Source organism: Sceloporus occidentalis, unplaced genomic scaffold (assembly GCF_023333645.1).
Source record: "Sceloporus occidentalis isolate IW3139 unplaced genomic scaffold, rSceOcc1.0.p SCAF_4, whole genome shotgun sequence".
NCBI lineage: Eukaryota > Metazoa > Chordata > Lepidosauria > Squamata > Phrynosomatidae > Sceloporus > Sceloporus occidentalis.
In genome coordinates this window covers 203419744-203441214 of record NW_028316984.1, presented here as the reverse complement: position 1 = coordinate 203441214, position 21471 = coordinate 203419744, and the positions used below count along the sequence as shown (strand labels likewise).

Here is a 21471-nt window from a genome sequence, read left to right as displayed (position 1 = left end):
ATCAATGACCTGGATGACAGAATTGGGAGCATACTTATCAAATTTGCAGATGACACCAAATTAGGAGGAATAGCTAATAGGCCAGAGGACAGCATCAACATTCAAAATGATCTGAATAGATTAGAAAGCTGGGCCAAAGCTAACAAAATGAAATTCAACACAGAGAAATGTAAGGTATTGCACTTAGGGCGGAAAAATAAAATGCACAGATATAGGATGGGTGACACCTGGCTGAATGAAAGTACATGTGAAAGGGATTTGGGAGTCCAAGTAGACGATAAGTTGAACATGAGTCAACAGTGTGATGTGGCAGCTAAAAAGGCCAATGCAATTTTAGGCTGCATCAATAAAAGTATAGTGTCTAGATCAAGAGAAGTAATAGTGCCACTCTATTCTGCTTTGGTCAGGCCCCACCTGGAATACTGTGTCCAGTTCTGGGCACCACAATTCAGAAAGGACATTGAGAAACTGGAGCCATGTGTCCAAAGGAGGGAGACTAAAATGGTGAAGGGTCTGGAAACTATGAAGCCCTATGAGGAATATCTTAGAGAGCTGGGGATGTTTAGCCTGGAGAAGAGAAGGTTAAGAGGTGATATGACAGCCCTGTTTAAATATTTGAAGGGGTGCCATATTGAGGAGGGAGCAAGCTTGTTTTCTGCTGCTCCAGAGAATGACCCAGAACAATGGATGCAAGCTGCAGGAAAAGAGATTCCACTTCAACATTATGAGGAACTTCCTGACAGTAAGGGCTGTTCCACAGTGGAACACACTCCCTCAGAGAGTGGTGGAGCCTCCTTCCTTGGATGTCTTTAACAGAGGCTGGATGGCCACCTGTTGGGGATGCTTTGATTGAGAGTTCCTGCATGGCAGGGTGTTGGACTGGATGGCCCTTGGGGTCTCTTCCAACTCTACGATTCTATGATTCACCGTCCTTCCAAAGGCAAGTGAGAACTTTTCTGTCCCAAGATGCCTTTAGGAATTCACTGTAAGGCTTCTGCAAAACAGAATGCTGTTTTGATTAGTCGCCCCTCCATTTTCGTGGGGGATCCATTCTGTCCCCCCTGTGAAAACAGAAATTCGCCTCTATTCAAGCCCCACTGGCTTGAATAGCGGCACGTGCCCCATTTTGTCCCTCCCCCATTTTCCGCCCACAAACGGGCGAGGGACACGGACGTCACATCTGCGAAAACGGAAGGGCGACTGTATTATTATATTTAGACTTTTAATTGATTTGTTTTAAATGGTTCTAATTCTTAACTCCGTTTTAATAACAACTTTTTATTTCTTTCTTCTTTGGTCTCTCTAAGTGTTTTTAGCTGCTGGTTATTTTTTAAATTTTTGTTAAGCTACCTTCAGTCTCAGTATTTAGGAAAAGGCAAGATATAAACCACTGCACAACAGACTGATAATTCTACTGACTCTTGATTTGCCTTGGTCAGCACTGTCCACAGTCAGCAGCAGATCTTTAGGGTTTCTGGCAGGATCCCTTCCTAGCCTTACCTGGGGATTCCTGTTGGTCCCTCAATCAAGGATTAAACAGTCCAGGATGGCTTGGGAGTGAGAACAGCAAAAAACAGTGAAAAGCAAAAGTGACTTACTGAAATACCAGTTATTTGCAAAATACTGCTAAGGGAGGAAAAGATGGAACTACTCACCTCTTGCTCTACATATTGCAGGAGATAGACCCAGCCTGTGAAATCTTGTGGGTTGGTTTCAACCACCTTCCAGAACTTTTCAAATTCAGGAGGGAACGAAGGCTCGGAGTCAGCAGTCTTTTCTGGTTCAGTGTCCAGCATTTCACTGTCCTGCGGAGGAGCCTCTTCCTGGGTGTTTGCCGCAGGAGAATTATCAGGGGACTGCTCCATTTCTGTGACACTCATGATCTCTGTGCTAAAATCAGCTGGCTTCTCACCCTTTGCTTCACTGTCCTTACCCATATTTTCGTTTTTCAAGTCGGTGCTGTCGTCCTTAGGATCTGAACTCTGCATAGCGACCAACCCACCCTTTGTTCTGTTATAAAATAGCCTGTGGAAGCAGAAAAGCATCATCACCATCATCACTGGGTAGGGGACAAGATTTCCAAAGAAAGACAACTGACAGTAGTCACCCTCATCATCCCATCTATGAATTGAGGAAGGCATCCTAAGCAAAGGCTGGAATGGGGATAACATGCCAAAGCAATAGAGCCAGAACCAGCTCACCATCATACACACAAAGGTGTTCAAGACAGTGCATGTGCAAAACACTATCTGAAGAGTAAACAGCTGCCAGCCTGTCCCAGCTGACAGTAAAACACAAGTTGGGGATCAAAAACAAGGTTTGGCTTAACAGAACTGGCTTCATAACAGAAATATCTTTTTTCCCAGGACGTCTGCCTGAGCGTACCAATTTGGTGTTGGAGCACGGGGAAGACTGACCATGCGCCTGTGAAGATCCAGAGAGCAAGTGAACTTATTCTGCCAAAAGGAAGGTATGACCAAAATACCAAGAGCAAGGAAAGTCATTTCGGGCAAAGGAAATCTATATAAAGCCCAGAAAGAAGTTCAATGCTTTGATCTGAAGTTTCAATGTTTTTTTTTGTCTGAGCTGTGATCTGGAAAACCCTGCTAGGGAATAAATAAATTTACTTAAAGTATTTATAACCTGCTCTTCAGCCCAAAAGAGTGCCAAAGAGAATTATTCCATGTCCTAAAGCAACACATTGAATTTTGTTAAAACTCTGTCATAGCTGAGCTTATGGACCTCCTCGCCATCCTGCATACATTTTCATCAGCTCAGACTATGCTGGCTATACTGCTTTCCCTACACATTCATTGCAAAAACAAAGTATTGTAATGACAATCCTCAAAATGTAGGATTTGTGATTTTTGTTCATAAACCTGTCAGCCACTCTGCTATGGTAATTAAGAGCAGAGCAAGGCAATTCAGTCACATACACACTTGTTCTCTTGCTCTCAAAGATGTGCAGGTGTGCATAGGCACACACAGCAGCCCGCCAACAGAAAGTCTTCAATTAGTGGTTCAAACACTTCCCAAGAGCCTAAAGCTAACTATGGGGGAGCCAGATATTCCCACTCCAGCCTCACTGGAGGCATCTCTCTGATCAGCACCCAAGGAGAGACGTCTTTCCTCCTACCACTGAATTGTTCATCTTCCTGCCAAGAGAAACTATATTACCCAGCTGAAATCTGTCTGACATGCCTCAGCTGTCATCTTCTTTACTGTATGCATCTGCACCACCCAAGTCCCCCAAACCCTCAAAACCATGGAATAATCACATTCTCCATTCACAAAGACCACCCAGGAAAAGGGAGGGAAGAGGTCCTACCAAACCTGGACTACATAACACTAACAGTCACAGGTGCTTCTGGCTAAGCCTTTCTTCCATAGACTTCCTTGGCAAATCCAACTACAGTGGGCCCTCCAGGTTCGCTGGGGTTAGGGGTGAAGTACACCCGTGGATGGGGGAAATGTCAAATAAAAACACACTATTTCTTTTTAACTTAAGAAACATCTCTCTAGAAATCTCTAGGCCTTTCAGTGCAACTCTATGGTCAACCTCTGCCAGAAATTGGTCATAGAATTGTGCTGGAGGACCTAAAAATGCCTAGATAAGTGTTCTCTCTAGGAATTTTTATGGACAAGCTATAGTCCTCCAGCAGAAATCTATGGTCAACTTCTGGCAGATAGAGCTGCACTGAAGGACCTAGAGATTCCTAGAGAGAACATATGAACCAAGTTCGTGAATAATCAAAGCCACAAATATCATTTTGTAAATGATTATAGAGTTAGAACTGTAAATTTTCCAGATTCTAGAAGCTGTTGACACTAGCCCTGCCACGCAAAGAGAGGAATCTCCTCTAGTCAAAGGATGCTCATCTTCCTACTCTGCCACCAGTTGTAGCCCCAGCAGCCCTTATGCCACACCGCAGTGCAGAAGAAATGGACCCTATCTTGGCCAAGTGGAGATAGCTTGCCATTAGGGAATGGCAAAAACCCCATCCCTGAGGGCCATGTATCACTTCTGTGATGGTTCCTAACTTTGCAAGACCAAAGCCTTTGGGGAAGCATCCACTACACACTTGAATCAAGATGGGCAAACTACCTGTCAGGCCTTGATGGGGGTATCCTCCCACAGGGCTTCTAAGCCAAAGGGTACCTCCTCTTCAGCAATCTCTAAGGTGCTAGTTAAATGATGCTGACCAAGCAGAGCATTGCTGTAACTGGAACAGCAAAATAATTTCAGTTCCCAGTGTTTCTGCCTGAGAAGCACATCCTAAGCAACGTTTCAGAACCAAAGGTTTTTCAGAACCAAAAGTAAAATCTTTATTACACAAGACTAGATAAGGCAGAGCACAGCGATGGAGAAGAATGATAAAAAAAAAGCTATGCAACAACACCTGTGGCCAGCAAGGTGAGTCAGCAAGCTAGTAAAATGTGGGCTAGACAATGCAACTGTCAGGTGGATTTCAGTAACATCCAAACAATGATACCTTTGTGAAGTCAAAGGCTTTCATGGCTGGCATCCATAGTTTTCTGCGAGTTTTTCATAGTATGTGACCATGTTCTAGAAGAGTTTATTCCTGACGTTTCGCCAGCATTCTCTGAAGATGCCAGTCACAGATGCTGGCGAAACGTCAGGAATAAACTCTTCTAGAACATGGCCACATAGTCTGAAAAGCTTACAAAAAACTAATGATACCTTTAGTGGGCCAACTAAAACGCACAACTACATGTTGCAAGCTTTCAAAGTCACACTGGCTTCTTCATCAGGCAAACAAGAGAAAGAAATTAAAGATCTTAATCACAGGCCTGCATTTTCTGTTTCTAGTCTTAGTTCAGATGGTAGGGAGGGCTATGTGCAGACTGGCACCTTCTTCTTTGGCCATGCAGGCACTGGGAGATTTTCAAAGTCAAGGAAATTTAATGTCCATTTGCAACTCAAAGATGATGTTTCCTTGGAATCCAGTATGTCTCCTTCCTTTGTGAAGCCACAGTCTCCACTGAGTTTTTCAAGAAGTCTTTGCATCTTGCAAAGAGACATTAAATTTCTGTGACTTTGAAAATCTCCCAGTGACCCTAAAGGCCAAAGGGGGAGATGCCAGTCTTCAGATAGTCCTCCCTACCATCTGAACTAAGACCAGAAACAGAAAATGCAGGTCTATAATTAACACCTTCATTTTCTTTCTTCTGTTTGCTTAAAGAAGCCAGTGTGACTTTGAAAGCTTGCAACATGTAATTGTGCATTTTCACTGGTTCAATAAAGGTATCACTGTTTGGAAGTTATTGGTTTTACTAAATGGCCAACACGGCTACCCTTAGATGTTGTCAGGTAGATTTGTAACTGGTTGACCAATGAAACCCAAAGGGTGCTCAACAATGGCTCCTCTTCTTCATCCTGGAGAGAAGTGACCAGTGGGGTTCTGTCCTGGGCCGAGGCTGCTGTTCAACATCTTTGTCAATGACTTCGATGAAAGAATAGAAGGCATGCTTATTCCAATTTGCAGTGAAGTAGTATAATTTTCCTGTTATAACAGAAAGCTATAGAAAGATGGAGTCACTTTGGTTAAAAGAAAAATGGTTTTAAAATGAGGCTTGAAAACTAGGAAACGGGAGCAAAGTAGTAATAAGTGCATCATGACCTGTAATAAGCTGTCACCAGCAGAACTAGACATAACACACACAATTTAAGATAAGGAGACATTGTTGATCATAGAATCATAGAATTGGAAGAGACCACAAGGGCCCTGATCCAGTCCAACCCCATTCTGCCATGCAGGAAATCCAAATCAAAGCATTCCTGACAGATGGCCATCTAGCCTCTGCTTAAAGACATCCAGAAGGAAGGCTACTGAATTCCTGGGGGAGGAGTAAAGAGTAGAAACTACAGTTTTGATGTATGCATATATCTCTGTCTTGATTGTAAGAATTCTGTATGTTTAAATTGTAATTAGCCCTTGAGATGTGATGAAGGAGCTTCTTTGTGTAACTGACTATCAAATTAGGCCATTTTGTCTTGTTCGAGGCCTCAGCTTTTGGAACATGGATTCCACTGAGTTCATGTTTCCTTTGTCGACAATTGGAAATAAACTTATGGCTTTTCAAATTACTAGGTCCTCTGTTAATTCTTTGCTCTGCCAGGCCTAGAATTTTCAGTTTCCTGAATTTTCTGTTACAGCAGATGACACCAAATGAGGAGGAGGAGGAGCTAATAGCCCAGAGGACAGATCAGCATTCAAAATGTGTGCACACAGCACTACTGAGTAATATGGGGCATGGTGATCAGCAGGCAGTCCAACAGAAAGGGTCTACTGCAAGGATCAGTCGGGGTTAAGTTGGGGCTTGAAAAAATCCTAGTGCTTGATGATTCAATTCCTAAAAGCTCTTCAGTTACCAATGAATGATTCCAAAATGCTTTGCAGCTCTGATAATAATTTGTAAAAATAATGTGATTTCTATTATCCTCAGATGAAACAAAACATCTTAAAGCATTATGTACTGTGGCATAATCTCCTAACAGAGAGAAAAGGAGCTAGAGGACAGAAGGGAGAGTTTATAAGCCAAAAACTGTTCATAAACTTCTAGCCAGCCTCCTCCACAATCCTCAGCGTGACTCACAAAATAAAAGCTGCTAGAACAAAATGTCACTATATTTAAAGCTAACAGGGAAAAAAAATCTCACAGGGAGTGTAACGGGGACAAGAGCATACTTCTATTCAGAAGAACCAAAACATCTTTATATTTTGGTCTTAAGCATAGTATCAGTGCAATATGTAGGAACTGGAGTGAAACTGAGGAAGCGTTTGATTCCATTTTGCCTGAAACTTATTTACAACCAATGCTACTGAGTTTCAGAGTCAGCCAAATTCAAAGCCCAGTGCTTGAAGATGGCAGCACAGTCTCAGCTACAAGAATGAGCCAAGATTCAGAGAAATGCAAATGATACTGGAGTCCTTCTCTAGGCAGCGCATGCAAATGTGAGTCTTGTTCAGCCTTGTTTCAGCTCATGCATGACAAACAGTATTAAACCACAGTTCAGTGTTACATGCAGTTTAGCTATCTGTGAATGAAGTCTAAATCTACAAGGGCAAATAGCCAGTCAAGGCCCACTACATATTGAATTCACTCAATTTACAGTCTGGCTTTCTTCCAAAAATAGGACTCAAGACGGCTTTGCCGTGTTGTGTAATGTCTACATCAGAATAGTGTCTAGATCAAGGGAAGTAACAGTGCCACTGTATTCTGCTTTGATCAGGCCTCACTTGGAATGCTGTCTCCAGTTGTGGATTCCACAATTCAATAAGGATGTCGAGAAATTGGAGCATGTCCAAAGGAGGGCCACCAAAATGATGAAGGGCTTGAAAACAATAAAGCCCTATGAGGAATGGCTCAGGGACCGGGGGATGTTTAGCCTGGAGAAGAAAAGGTTAAGAGGTGATATGATAGCCCTGGTTAAATATTTGAAGGGATGTTGGAGATGCTCTGATTGAGAGTTCCTGCATGGCAGGGGTTGGACTGAATGGGCCTTGTGGTCTCTTACAACTGTACGATTCCTCAAGTCTATGATTCTATGTCATATTGAGGAGGGATCAAGCTTGTTTTCTTCTGCTCCAGAGAACAGGACACAGAACAATGGATGCAAGCTACAGGAAAAGAGATTCCACCTCAACATTAGGAGAACTTCCTGAGAGTAAGGGCTGTCCGACAGTGGAACGCACTCCTTCCTCGGAGTGTAGTGGAATCTCCTTCCTTGGAGGTCTTTAAACAGAGGCTAGATGGCCATCTGTTGGGGATACTTTGACTGAGAGTTCCTGCATGGCAGAAGGGGGCTGGACTGGAATGCCCTCGGGGTTTCTTCCAACGCTATGATTCTATGTTGTTTTAAGCAGGCGCAACTACCAAGCAAGACTAGAAATAGGGAACCTGTGTATACTCAACACACTTTGCTATGGAACAACGAAGACTGTTAAGCAGCAGACCAGTCAAAGAGAGAATTCTCTGGCAAACCTCCAGCAACGTTGTTTTCTATGTATGCCACAGCCTTTGTGTGCCTCTAGGCAACAGCCCAGCCGCCCCTCTACTTCCACATCTACCCACCCTAGAGCCTGCCCCCACGGCTCTCCCCAGTTCCTCACCTGCTCCCAGACCTGTTCCTCTGTCTTACTCCTTCCTCTAACACAAGATTTCTGGCCCTGTGGAAAGGAACCCTGTCTTCAGCCTCACCCTCTCTTTTTTCAGTGCCCAATGTTCTGGAGAGACACTGAAAAGGAACAATAAACAGCAGTATGAAGGAAGACTCCCAGTATGAAGGATTACTGTATGTACTGTATATAAGTCCCCTCTAGACATTTAGCCAAAAAAGGATTTAAAAAAAACTGAGTTGATTTATCCCCAAGTCTCTGTAAGTACTGTACTTAAACTCTTATAGAGTGGGCCCTTGGTATCTGCCAGGGTTTGGCTCCAGAACAACCCATAGATACCAAAATCCTTGGATGCTCAAGTCCCACTATATACAATGGTGTAGTAAGATAGTGTGCCTTATATAAAATGGCAAAATAAAGGTGTGCTTTTTGGAATATATTTTTAAAGTATTTTCAAACGGTGGATACACTTGAATCCCTTGGATTTAGAGGGCGGAAGTGTATAAAAAAGAAAGCATTCTCTGGGGAAAGGCAAGAGTATAGTCTGTCCTGCAGAAGCACTGGCCGCCCGCCTCTATGCTCACAGCCATTGTAAGCATACATTTTATACTTAAATATTATCCTATGTATTCTAATATAAATATTGCATAGAAATGCAGCTTCAGGTGTGTATTTTATGTAATAATTGTGTTTTAACTATGTTGTAACCCACCTTGGGCCATGAGGAGAGGCAGGTAAGAAATAAAAGTTATTCTTATTATTATTATTATTATTACTATTATTATTATCTAGTCTTTAGTGTGAGCACAAAGTTATACCAGGTGAAATTTTGTAAGTTTTTTTGCCACTGTTTCCCTTTCCTTCATTGTTAAATCATTTGTTGGACGCCTCTTTTCAGTTTCACCCTCGGCTTATTTACAGGCCATATCAAAATCCATAATTTAGGCCCCAAAGCCTCGCGTCAACTTATATATGAGGTTGATTTATAGTCGAGTATCTCTGGTACTTCCCTATAATCCCATCCTTTTGTTACCTTTGAAATATCTACTCTTGTACATTTAAGCTACAATGGTTATCTATACAATATTATGATTTTTAAAATCGTAGAACTGAGAAAACTACTCAGCAGACACACTTTATGCCGGACACTATTTTATACTAAACATCAAAACCAAGGTGCACAGCAAAGGAACAAGAACTCTACCAGGGAGGAGCACAACTTCCTTACACACAATGGCGGCTCTCTCTCCTACTTCTTCCTTGTAACCAAGCTTTGGTCTTACTCTACATGAGTTAAAGGAGCCTTGCGTGGCTTCTCTGCTGATATCCTGTCTCCATTTTCAAGGCCCAAGGCAGGGAGACGGAAGGGAAGGAAAGTGACCCTATCTGAGGTTAAAAAAAAAAAAGGGGGGGGGTCCCTCCTGGTGATTTATTTTCTTTATTTCAAGGTTTTCTATCCTGCATTTCTCCCACAATTGGATTGCTTATCTAACAGGCAGCCAACCGGAGAAAGATTCAAAAGCTCCTCCACATTTTAAAGAAAATTATTCTGGTGGATTGACAAAGATCATGATTTGATTTAGTCCCCCCTTCCACACACACACACACACACACACACACACACACACACACAGACTTGTGAGTATGAGCATGACTCCTCTCTTTAGATTTTGCTGCCCAGCCCCTGGGCTACAACAGTCTCCTTTCCCTACCCTCTTGGGATTTTTCCTTCTCCCCAGCAAAGACAGTTTTTAAATTCTTTCAACTGATTTGTACACAACCAGCATGAGCGATACCTGTTTTGATAAGAGAAAATGAGCTTTCGCCCCTTCCCAGGGAAAGCCGGGTGGCGGGGAGCTGATGGTTGGAGAGAAGGGAAGAGAGAAACTGTTCAGATTCTATGGTTCCTTTTCAGAGGCCTTGGGAAGAGCGGGGAGAGCTGCAGCATCAAAACCCATTCCCCATGCTGAACAAAATGAGCGTAGAAGGAGTTATAAAGCTGTTGACCTCCTCACCCGAAGGGAGCGAAGGTGGTCTGTACCCCCTTTTGCCCCCTGTGTGTGCCATGGGATGCCCCAACTGAAGCCAGTATGGGGCAACAGGCAGGAACCGTCAGCCCCTCTTCCCACCAAGGAACCAGGGAGGAGGAACAACTGGAGACAGCATTATTCCAGGTGGGGCCTGACCAAAGCAGAATACAGTGGCACTATTACTTCCCTTGATCTAGACACTAGACTTCTATTGATGCAGCCTAAAATTTCACTGGCCTTTTTAGTTGCCACATCGCACTGGAACACACACTCCCTTAGAGATTGTGGTGGAGCCTCCTTCTTCAGAGGCCTTTGAGCAGAGGCTGGATGGCCATTTGTCAGGGATGCTTTGATGGAGAGTTCCTGCATGGCAGAATAAAGGGGTTGGACTGGATGGCCCTTCTTGGGGTCTCTTCCAACTCTAGGATTCAGTGTTGAGGCTGAAGGAGGGTTGGGAAAGTTTTTCAAGTCTTTGGGGAGATTTATTGGGAGACGAGGCACCCTCAAGTGCCCCCTTGGGTCCCACTCCCAAAGAAAGGCAGCATCTAAAATACACATTGTGGCCCACATCTTCCTCTGTGGCACTTCCCATGATGCTCCCCTGAGAGGCCCAACCGGCCCCAAGCAACTTCTTAGGAGAGCCTTCTGGGCCGGATGTCACTCCTTTAGCACAGCCTTAATCGATTTCAGCCGGCTTTTCAATCCCCTTCTTCTTAAGCACAAAGTGGCTGAATGAGCTTTCAATTCTTTTTCAAATGACTCTACTCTTCCAAATAGAGATCCTCAGATATAAGGCATGCCATAAAATAAATATACTGTCATTGTGCGTCTTCAAGCAGTTTCTTACTTCTGAGGACCATATCCTGGGCTTCCCTTGGCAGGACTTGCTCAGAGAAGGTTTGGAGCTGCCTTCCACTGAGTCTGAGCAAGTGTGGTTCTCCCAGGGACAGCCAGGGAATTTCCACAGCAGGGCTGGGATTCGAACCCTGGTCTCCACAGAGTCTTAGCTCCAAAACACACCGCAGAAATAATCCAGTTTGAGACAGCTTTAACTGCCCTGGCTCAGTGCTAGGGAATCCTGGGAACTGTAGTTTATTATTGCCCCACCAGATATCTCTGACAGAGAAGGGTCAATGTCCCACAAAACTACAGCTCCCAGAATTCCCTACCATTAAGCCAGGGCAGTGAAAGGGGTCTCAAACTGGATTAAAGCCAGAGAGGGTTGAAGATGAAGCAGCCCCTTCCTCCTCCCTCTCTCCTTTACAAGAACTCCTCCTTGGATCTAATGGCTCAGGGATGATGGGGGTTGTGATCCAAAGCATCTGAAAGGTACAAGGTTCATAAAGTTCATAGAGCTGCCTTGGCTCCCAGCCTGGAAGAAAGGCAGCATGTCATTCAAGTAAGTAAATAAATAACAGTCAGTCAATCAGTCAATCCATCAAGTTTGCCTTGTGCCAAAAGGTTCTATGGTAGCTGCTGCACTCTTTGGTTTTTTGATGCCCCAGAGGCCAGGATCAACATTCAAAATGACATTAATAGACTAGAAAGCTGGGATCAGGCTAACACAACAGACTTCAATATGTGGAAATGTAAGATTCTGCACTTAGGAAATGCACAGATACAGGATTATGGGGAGACTTATCCATGTGCAAGGGGTCTGGGAGTCCAAGTAGACCACAAGTTGAACATGAGTCAACAGTGCCATGCGGCAGCTAACAAGGCCAATGCGATTCTAGGCTGCATCAATAAAAGCATAGAGTCTAGAGATCAAGGGGAGTCATAGTGCTGCTCTATTCTGCTTTGGTCAGGCCCCACCTGGGCACCACAATTCAAAAAGGATGTGGATTACCATTAATTAATGACTCTATTAAGAGCATTGTTATATACAGTACTATAATATTGATTAACTGGCTGCCTCTCCCTGGGACCTTGAGGGAAGGAGGCCAAAAGGGGCTCTTCTCTTACTGCAGACAGGAATGATGTCTTGGTGCATCTGTTGCTGGACGCTGCGTCAATGCATACATTCATATGCTATCCCTGTATGTATTAGTTAATATTGTATCACTGTACATAGATTAATAACTCTTATATTGCATACAGATGAATGAATACTGTGTCGCTGTATATATTAATACTGGATACTGTGTTCCTGTATCTATCAATGAGGATTGTATTACTGTGTATATTGATGAGTATTACATCCTGGTGTCTATTAATGAGGCATCAGTGGAGATATTAATCAATTTTGTATCCCTGTATTAGATTACTGTATGTATTAATGAATCTTCTATTCCTGTATCTATCAATGAATGTTGTATCACTTTGTATATCAATACATATTCTATCCCTGTCTATATTGATAAGTGTTGTCTTACTGTGTATATTAATGAGTATGACATTCCAGTATATATTAACGATCTATTAGTGTACCTATTAATCAATATTATATTGCTGTGTGTATTAATAAGTAACGTATCCCTGGATGTCTTAATGATTATCTCCTATTCTGGAAGACTGTATCTATGGCTGAAGATGGCCTGGCTGCATAGATTAGAGATTAGCGATGCATTGCTGTGTATTGATGGCTATTCTCTTCCCAGAAAGACATCGACGGAGATCCTATTCCTGCATCGATCCATGAAGGTTGTTATCCCTCTTTATAGCAATTCATCTTGCATTCCTGCATCTAGTGATATCTCTCTATCTCTATATCATCCCTGCATCTATTCCTGAACCTCGTTCTCAGTCCAGAGAGCCATGAGCATTGCACCCTTGCATCCCTCTATGAAGGGCTATGCCATCCCTGCATCTCTAGGGATGGCTCTTCTGAGGCGCCTTCATGAAGGGGGCCTTCGGTCTCCATAGTCCTCAAGATCCGTGTTCAGAGTCTGCATCGAGGGCTCTCTCATGGCTGCCTTTTCTGATCAACGGACATTGCATTCCTGTACCTTATGAGTGCCGTCCTATTCCTGGATATTGGGCCGCTCTTCCTAGGAGTCAATGTTATATTACTATAGATATCTATATATATATCTATCTACGCATAGAACCCCAGAGAGAGAGAGAGAGAGAGAGAGAGAGAGAGGGGGGGGGGGGGGCTCCTCTTCCTTCCTTCCTTCCTTCCTTCCTTCCTTCCTTCTTTGAGGCCTTTCTGAGGGGAGACGCCTCCTTCCCGCTCCAGGCCCCAATTCCCCTCAGGGAGAGGAGGAGGAGGAGGCGTCCGCTGCCCGCCCTCGCCTCGCCTCGCCTCGCCTCCTCGGCTCCGTTGCTCACCTGCCTCCCCGCGCGAAGGGCCATGGATCCGGGCCTAGAGGTCGAACGACCGTCGTATTATATCGCCTCAGAGAAGGAGGGCAGCCACTGCGCATGCGCGCCCACCAGGCCCCCGCGGCCTCCTTTCTCCACTCAGGCAGGAACCCAGGCGGGAAAGCGGAGGCGCATGCGCACAGGAGAAAGGCGGGGGAAGGGAGGCCGAGGGGCGCATGCGCGCGCAGGCACGTACCACGCACGCACGCACGCGGAGGAAGCCCCGCCTCTTTCTTCCAGCCGTGGCCACGTGGCTCCGTCGAGAGGGAGGGGGCGAGGAGGCACAGAGAGGCGCATGCGCACAGAGCTTTCCTCCACTCGCTGCCTGCATGGCTTCTTCGGCACTCTGCCTATGCTCAGAGGTGCTCTTGCCATCCCATGCTCCCCAGATAGTGATAGTGATAATAATATTAAAAATTTATAGTTATTTATGTACTTATTTATAGTTATTGTTTATTTATTATTTTTATTTTATCTTTTTAAAAATTTATTTTTAATTTTAAACTATGTTCTGAATCTCCTGCTGTTTTTTTTATGTAAATGTGTGTGTCCTTGATAATTATGATATTTATTTATTAACATTAATATTGTTTATAATAATATATGTTCTCAAATAGATGTAATGTGTAAATCTACAGCGCTATATCAATAATAATAATACAACAACAACAACTGAAGCTCCTTCTATTCACGTCTTTAGTATCCACTGATAAAGCTGATGTTTTATCCTTATTGCAATATGTTCTTAAAACAATGATTGTGTGCCGCTTGGGTCCCTTGGGAGAAAGGAAGGATAGAAATTAAGTACTGTAATTAATTAATGTATTACACACACAAATATATATGTATATATTACAGATATGGGTTTGTGTGTGTGTATATATATATATATATATATATATCTCCTGAGGTTTTGTGTGTTTCTCTTTCAGAAAATCAGCATCAGGGAAGACGCAACCCTTCAAGGGCGCTTGGATGGCAACTCCCATCTGCCCAGATGGCAGTGAGGGATGATGGGAGTTGCAACCCCCCAAAATCCCTGGCTTCTCTGCCTTCCTTCCAGAGACTGGGAAAGGCCTTTGCATTCCCACAGGCTTTTTGCAGGGTTAGATGCCTTTGCAGAACCTTAACATTTGCATGGGCCACTGTTTCAAATCATGTGTTGTTGTTTTCTTGTTGTTGTTGTTGTTGTGTGCCTTGAGTCTTTCCCCGCTGACAGCAACCCTAAGGCAAACCTACAACCGGGGTTTTCTTGGCAGGTTCCTTCAGAAGAGGTTTGCCCTTACTAATCTTGGTGGCTTTAAAAACATTTCCAAGAGGCCTTCCCCAAATAACTGACCCAGTCGTCCCACTGATTTCATTGTCTATCTATTATGCTATTATTTCGTAGAATATGCGCCATGCGCAGGTTTAACTTTTTATCTTTTTTTGCTGGTTGTATGTAAAGTGCTGTGTAAATCTACAGTGCTATATAAATGAAGCATCATCATCATCATCATCATCATAGACTCTCCTAGTGACTATTTCAAGATGTCCAGTTTCCTGTCTCTAATTATTGTGTTGATTTCAACTGTATTTTATTAATTATTATTATGTTGGAACTATTATGTTGATTGGCTTTAAAGAGGGAAGGGATAGTGAGACTTATGGTATTGTACTGTATGGACTTTACTATTGCAAGCCGCCTTGATCTTATTGGAAAGGCGGAGTAGAAATATATTTTATTCTTATTATTACAGTCACCCCTCCAATGGTGTTTCCAATGGTGTTTCCAATGGTGTTTCCAATGGTGTTTCCAATGGTGTTTCCAATGGTGTTTCCAATGGTGTGCGCCATTCAAGCCTAGGGGGCTTGAGTATGAATGAGCCTCTATTTGCGTCGGGGGTCCGGAACGGATCCCCTGCAAAAACAGGGGGCCAACTGTAATAATAATAATAATAATAATAATAATAATAATATCCCCTGAGGCTGAAAGAGCATGACTCGCCCAAGGTCACCTAGGGAGTTTCCATGGCTGAGGTGGGATTTGAACTCTGATCTCCAGAGTTGTAGCTACAGCACTTTGGCTCCTGTTTTAACCTGTTGTTGTTGTTGTTGTTGTTGTTGTGTGCCTTCAAGTCATTTCTGACTTATGGTGCACCTCTCATGGGTTTTTCTTGGCAAGATTTGCTCAGAGAGGGGCTTGCCCTTGCCTTCCCTTGAGGCTGAGAGTGTGTGGTAATAATACTATCAATTATTGTTGTTTGTTCTTGTGTACCTACAAGTGGTTTCCGAATTATGGCGATCCTAAGGTGGACCAATTAACAAACAGAACTGAAAAGTATAGCATGAGCAAAACATTTTGGCTTCCTCCTCCTTCAGTTGCTAAAGATGAAACTGAGCAGCTAGACTCACAAGTCTGTATCCAAATCAAGGAAAGGGGAGAAAGAAAGAAATTGCCACAGGTATACAGAAATAAATCCATTTATTTTATAACTTTTTCCCCCTTTCAAATGAATACAGTACTTGTAGATGTCAAATTCTGAGAGCAGAAGAAGAACTGGCACTATATTGCTGAGGACTGCACAGCAGGGCAGGAATAGATAACGCCTTTATAATAAATCTTGGGACAGATAAAATCCTGCAATATGTTTTTCACACTAAAATATGGAAGTTTATATCCAACACGTGACATTTCTCTTAAAAGACGTGTGTCGTTCAAAATCTGTTAAAAGTTATTTTCACGTTCTATAAACTTTGGTCAACATGCTTCATTAACCTGTTAAAAGGTCTGACAAAACGGTGTGCAGAGAAATTCTGCCCAACTGTTAAGCAGAAATAGTAACACCAACAGCAGCAAAAGCAAGCTAACACTGTACAGTCATGAGTGGGAATGATTTCAATAATGAAATACTTTTTTTCCACAAATGCCACACAGAACCTTGTTCTTCTATGTGTCTCTTGAAGATTATTTCCCCACCCAGCCCCGTTTTTAAGGCTACATGAGAAGACATGTCATACAACATGATTCCATGATTAAAACTACTCCTATTTCAAAATCTCATCTCCGTTGCCGAGTTGGAAGGAGAGTGCAAATGAACAGAGTTGACTTTGTTTTCACAGACGACCGATCCCAATTCTGCGGGATCTCTGAACAGCACTGGAGAAGACAGAGAAGTTTTCGCAAGAGCTATACTGGTTTGGTTCCATGTCCAGTTCTGGACATAACTGGAGAGACAAGGTCTGTGATGGTCAGTCGTTAAAAACAATCCGAGTTTGCTTCTGCAGAAAAAGCGCAGGCACAGCCAAGAAACACACCTTGGGAATAATCTCTGCACCCTCACGAAAAAACCCAGTTTGCTGTCAGTTGTTCAGTAACGTGACCGTAGTAGCCATGCAATGTCCATATCGCACCTGGGGGTCTCCGTATGCAGTGTCTGTGTCAGGTAGGCTGCTCAAGGAATTCTTCGAGCGTTCTTCGGATGTAGGGAGGCTGGGAGGCAGCTTGGGTCAGCAAGTTCTGACCCATTTGTGCAAAAAGCGCTTTGGACAGCTTAGCGGTGGCTGTCCTGATATTTCCGCCAGCACTAGGCAAAGAGCCGCCATTGGTCATATTACCCAACAAATGCCACAGAACAACCAGGACTTTCTGCTCCACGGCGTGAGGCTTCCGGGGATACAGCTCCACCACTAGCTCTAAACAGAAGCGAAAAAGCAAAAAATAAGGACACACACATAGGGAAGAAAGTAGTTATTTGCCAGGCAAAAAGTACAGCCTTCCCACCATATTTCATGTCAGATTGAATCATAGAGTTGGAAGAGACTCCAAGGGCCATCCAGTCCACTCCCATTCTGCCATGCAGGAAATCACAATCAAAGCATCCCTGACAGATGGCCATCCAGCTTCTGTTAAAAGACCTCTAAGGAGGGAGACTTTGCAAAGGAATATGTTCCATTGTCAAACAGCCCTTACTGTCAGGAAGTTCCTCCTAATGTTGAGGTGGAACCTCTTTTCCTGGGGCTTGCACCCATTCTTCCATGTTCTAGTCTCTGAAGCAGCAGAAAACAAGCTTGCTCCCTCCTAAATATGGCATTCCTTCAAATACTTAAACAGGGCTATCATATCACCTCTTAACCTTCTCTTCTCCAGGCTAAACACCCCCAGCTCCCCAAGTCTCTCCTCATAGGGCTTTATGGCTTCCAGACCTTCCACCATTTTGGTGGAGCTCCTTTGGACACGCTCCAGTTTCTCAACATCCTTATTGAATTGTGGTGCCCAGAACTGGACACTATTATTCCAGGTGAGGCCTGGCCAAAGCAGAATAGAGTGGCACTATTACTTCCCTTGATCTAGACACTATACTTCTATTGATGCAGCCTAAAATAGCATTGCCCTTTTTAGCTGTGCTGACTCCTGCAATTTCCCCAAATCTGGGAAACTTGACTGCATAATTTGTGGTAGCAGAAGAGCAAAAGACCATCTGCCTATGCACCTTAGAGTAAACCACCACTGAAATGTTCTGAACTTGTGTAGAAAAGGTTGCATTTATTAGACAAATTAAGGCAAAGTGTAGTTAAGTGTGCCATGTGTAGCAGATGTTATAAAGAATGATCCATTGGGCAGCGAGGAGAGGGAGTAGGATGCTGGGAGGGACTGCCGACTGACTGGGTGAATGAGGTTTTTAAAAGGGTGCTGTAAGTGAGACAGAGATTTGAGTCTATGGTACAAACTGGTCAGCTACAAAGTTAGGATAGGAGCATCAGTGTTAGCAATAGGAGAGAGAGATGCAAGTTGGTCAGGTCAGTCAGGATCAAGATGCCCTGGGTTAGCAGCTTCCATGGGGAGAAAGCCAGGGGAGGAGAAGCAGAGCCTCTCAGATCCTTACCAGCAAGTTTTTCAGTGATATCTTGCTTGGCTTTTCCATTCAGAAACTGAGCCTTCGTGCAGAATGGCTGGAGAAGCAGGTAATTGTCTAGATGCAGAGGGAAAAGGGACACAAGTCAACAAACATGATGTCCTTCCATTGATTTGTCCAGGAATCTACAAACTGTCTTTGATGCAAAATGGTGAGGATGAGACTTTGTTTGTAGAGTAGGGATGGCGGAAGGGGCCAAGCTGCTGCTCTTTAACCTCCTGTAAGGCCACACTGGTGCCAGTCTGAGGGACAGGAGTGATGCCATGCCACTTCTGGACTCCACTTTCAGCCAGCTGTCAGAGTGAACAAGCTGAACTGCCCCATTTGCATTTAGGGGCTGAAACCATGCAGCCCATTTTTAAAAAAGAAAACCCTCCCACAGCTTCAGGGAGATTTAGGGATCTTTTGAGAGATACAAAAGTGGGATGCAGGGGCTTCATGCCACTTATGGGTCCCTCAGTCCTGCTTCAGTTTTAGTATCCCATTACATTACACCACAGGCCTCTGGAATCCTAGTCTCAACAACTCCTCCCCCCGAAGGGGAAAAATTACTCAACAAAGTTTTCAGTGTTCCCCCCCCCCCCCTTCACAGTGTGCAGCTTCAAAACTGGCCATAATCCAGACACCATATATAAAAAGGGTTGTCTGGAGCACCACGCTCCCTCTCGCAGCACAGAAGCAAGCAGGAGCGTGCCAGTGTTGCATTAACAGAGGTCTGACTGAGGGATGGCAAAGGAAAACCATTTCCCTGGGGGCACGGCCTCCTATGAGCAAGGAATTCCTTTTCCAGCCCTTTCCCTCCTCTGAGAAAAGTCTCCTCACCTAAGTGCTGGCAAAGTGCTTGGATAACGCTGGTGGCAGCTGCGTAAATCCCCGGGTTCTTGGAGTTCAGGTTGTTGTCGACCAGGGCAGGAATCAGCATATTGATGACAGGGGAGAGCTTCTCTTTCAGCAGAGGAACCAGCCGGTGCATGGTCTCCAGGGCCACCTGGTTGACTTTGCTGTTTGAGTCGTGCAAGCGAGACTTGAAGGCGTCGAAGATCTGAGCAAACAGGCAGCCACAGTTAGGGGAGCTGTTTCTTCATGGAAATGTACATATTCTTTCCTTGTATGAGGCCACCAGGGGCTTTGGGGCTCCCCGTTCAGCCTCCAAACACCCCAGAAAAGTGGGCCTTCCAAAGAAAAAAAATCTATCCCCAATAGCAAATTGCAGCAAATCTCATTCACAGCAGGAGCCAATATGAAAACATCCCAGAAAAAGCAAGCAAGCAAAGAGAAATACTACACCCCAAGAGAACCCTGCACTGAAAAATAGAAGTCAGTTGCATGTTCAGCCCCAAACTGGTCCAGAAGAGATTGCTCCTGCTAGCCACGGGGGAGAAAGGCCTGATCCAGTGGCCCACTGCCTCAATTTCTAGGGCAAGAACCCCAGAGTCTGGGAAGGGAATCCAGGGCATACTCAGGAAGACCCCAATTCTCTCTCTGTAAAACAGGAATACTGGACAAAGGGAATTGCTGGGAGGGTAAAACTAAGGGTGTAGAATGAAAGCAGTTTGATTCCACTTTAACGGCCATGACCCTATCCTACAGAACCCTGGGATTTGTAGTTTGGTGAGGTATTCAACCTGGTCAGTCAGAGAGCTGGTGCCTCACTAGACTACAAGACCCAGGAAACTGTAGGATAGGGTCATGGTAGTTAAAGTGGTGTCAAACTGCTTCAGTGTATATACTCAACTGTAAGTTGGCCTCATGTATAAGTTGAGGGCAGGTTTTGGGGGCAAAATTCTGGATTTTGATATGACCCTTGGATAAGTCAAAGGTAAAACTGAGGTTCATACAATAAAAGACCTAAATGATGGAACAAGGGAAAACAATGCCAAAGAACCTACAAAATTCTGGCAGGCAGAACTGTTTTGGCTCACACTAAAGGCTGGACAGAAGAGAGTAGAGGGAGCTCAGTGCTTCCAGGACAGATTGCACTCTTGCCTTTCACCAGGGGATGGTTTCCTTTTTAATAAGAGTTAAAGTATAGTACTTACACCAACCTGAGGGTAAGTCGACCTATGTTTTGGGGGTCAATTTTTTGACTAAAATTTCTAGACTTATACAGGAGTATATACAGTAATTCTGCAATGTGGCTACACTCAAGGAAAGATTATGAACTGCAAATTAAAGAAACACATCCACTACAAAAGACCTAGTCAGTCAAGGGAACAGGGCTGAGTAAAGTCATAGAATCATAGAGCTGGAAGAGACCTCAGGGGTATCCAGTCCTACCCCCATCTGCCATGCAGGAAATCACAGTCAAAGCGCTCTCGACAGATGGCCATCCGGCCTCTGTTTAAAAACCTCCAAAGAGTTTTTAAACTCCAAAGAGCCCAAAGTCCTGCTATTAGAGCTGCATTTGTCAGTCAAACGGGGCAGGATGGTGTTCCCCCTTCCCCCAGGACTCTCAAACTCTGATCCAGAGGGCACATCCCTCCAAAATCAATTTGGGAGAATAGATTTGGCAGTCCAATCCCACACTGGATTTCATTCTCAGAGACACTTATCATTCGTGTAAGGAGTATTAGACAAAAGACAAGGATAACAAACAGCAACTATTTTAAAAAAGAAAGAAAGAAAATCTTCTAATTTCACCTGGCTCATTTCACATTGCGCTAAATCAGTGGTTCCCAACCTTCCTAATGCCGTGACCCTTTAATACAGTTCCTCATGTTGTGGTGACCCAAACCCATGAAATTATTTTCATTGCTGCTTCATTAACTGTAATTAAATAGTTGTTTTCCAATGCTCTCAGGCGACCCCCATGAAAGCATCATTCGACCCCCAAAGGGGTCCTGACCCACAGGTTGGGAACCACTGCGCTAAATCATTAAAATGGGAAATTTACAGAGGGTTCTGAGATTGGAAAGACTGGGGTGTTCCAGGTTCTCAAGAGAGCTCTTGGGGCTCAGGAAGAAGGCCCAAATCTAGGGGGTGGCTTACAAACAGGTAAACCAGGCTAGGTCAGGGAATGCCAGACTATGAGACTCCTAGAGGCAAAGGAGCTGTAGGCCAGGGGAGCAAAGAGGAAGGAAAGCAGACCTTAGTTCCACC

The 21471-nt window shown here is 44.1% G+C and overlaps 2 protein-coding genes across 4 annotated transcripts in view; both read right to left on the bottom strand.

Annotated features, from left to right (window-relative positions):
* Window positions 1-13578, bottom strand: part of PRPF39 (pre-mRNA processing factor 39) — a 41610-nt gene extending 28032 nt beyond the window's left edge. Inside the window, exons 1-3 of one of the 2 annotated variants that reach the window (XM_089522978.1) lie at window positions 13445-13544; window positions 8136-8260; window positions 1656-2025 (exon numbers count right to left, since the gene is read on the bottom strand). In XM_089522978.1, coding sequence (XP_089379104.1) covers window positions 1656-2025; window positions 8136-8260; window positions 13445-13468 — 519 coding nt within the window. In that variant the 5' untranslated portion in view covers window positions 13469-13544. Of the gene's footprint in view, window positions 1-1655; window positions 2026-8135; window positions 8261-13444 lie in introns of both variants that reach the window. The other variant, XM_089522979.1, reaches the window with a different exon arrangement.
* Window positions 13579-15924: 2346 nt separating this feature from the next.
* Window positions 15925-21471, bottom strand: part of TOGARAM1 (TOG array regulator of axonemal microtubules 1) — a 44858-nt gene continuing 39311 nt past the window's right edge. For both annotated transcript variants that reach the window (XM_089522974.1, XM_089522976.1), the window contains exons 20-22: window positions 19195-19414; window positions 18343-18429; window positions 15925-17152 (exon numbers count right to left, since the gene is read on the bottom strand). In XM_089522974.1, the coding sequence (XP_089379100.1) occupies window positions 16899-17152; window positions 18343-18429; window positions 19195-19414 (561 nt within the window). In that variant the 3' untranslated portion in view covers window positions 15925-16898. The remainder of the gene's footprint in view (window positions 17153-18342; window positions 18430-19194; window positions 19415-21471) is intronic.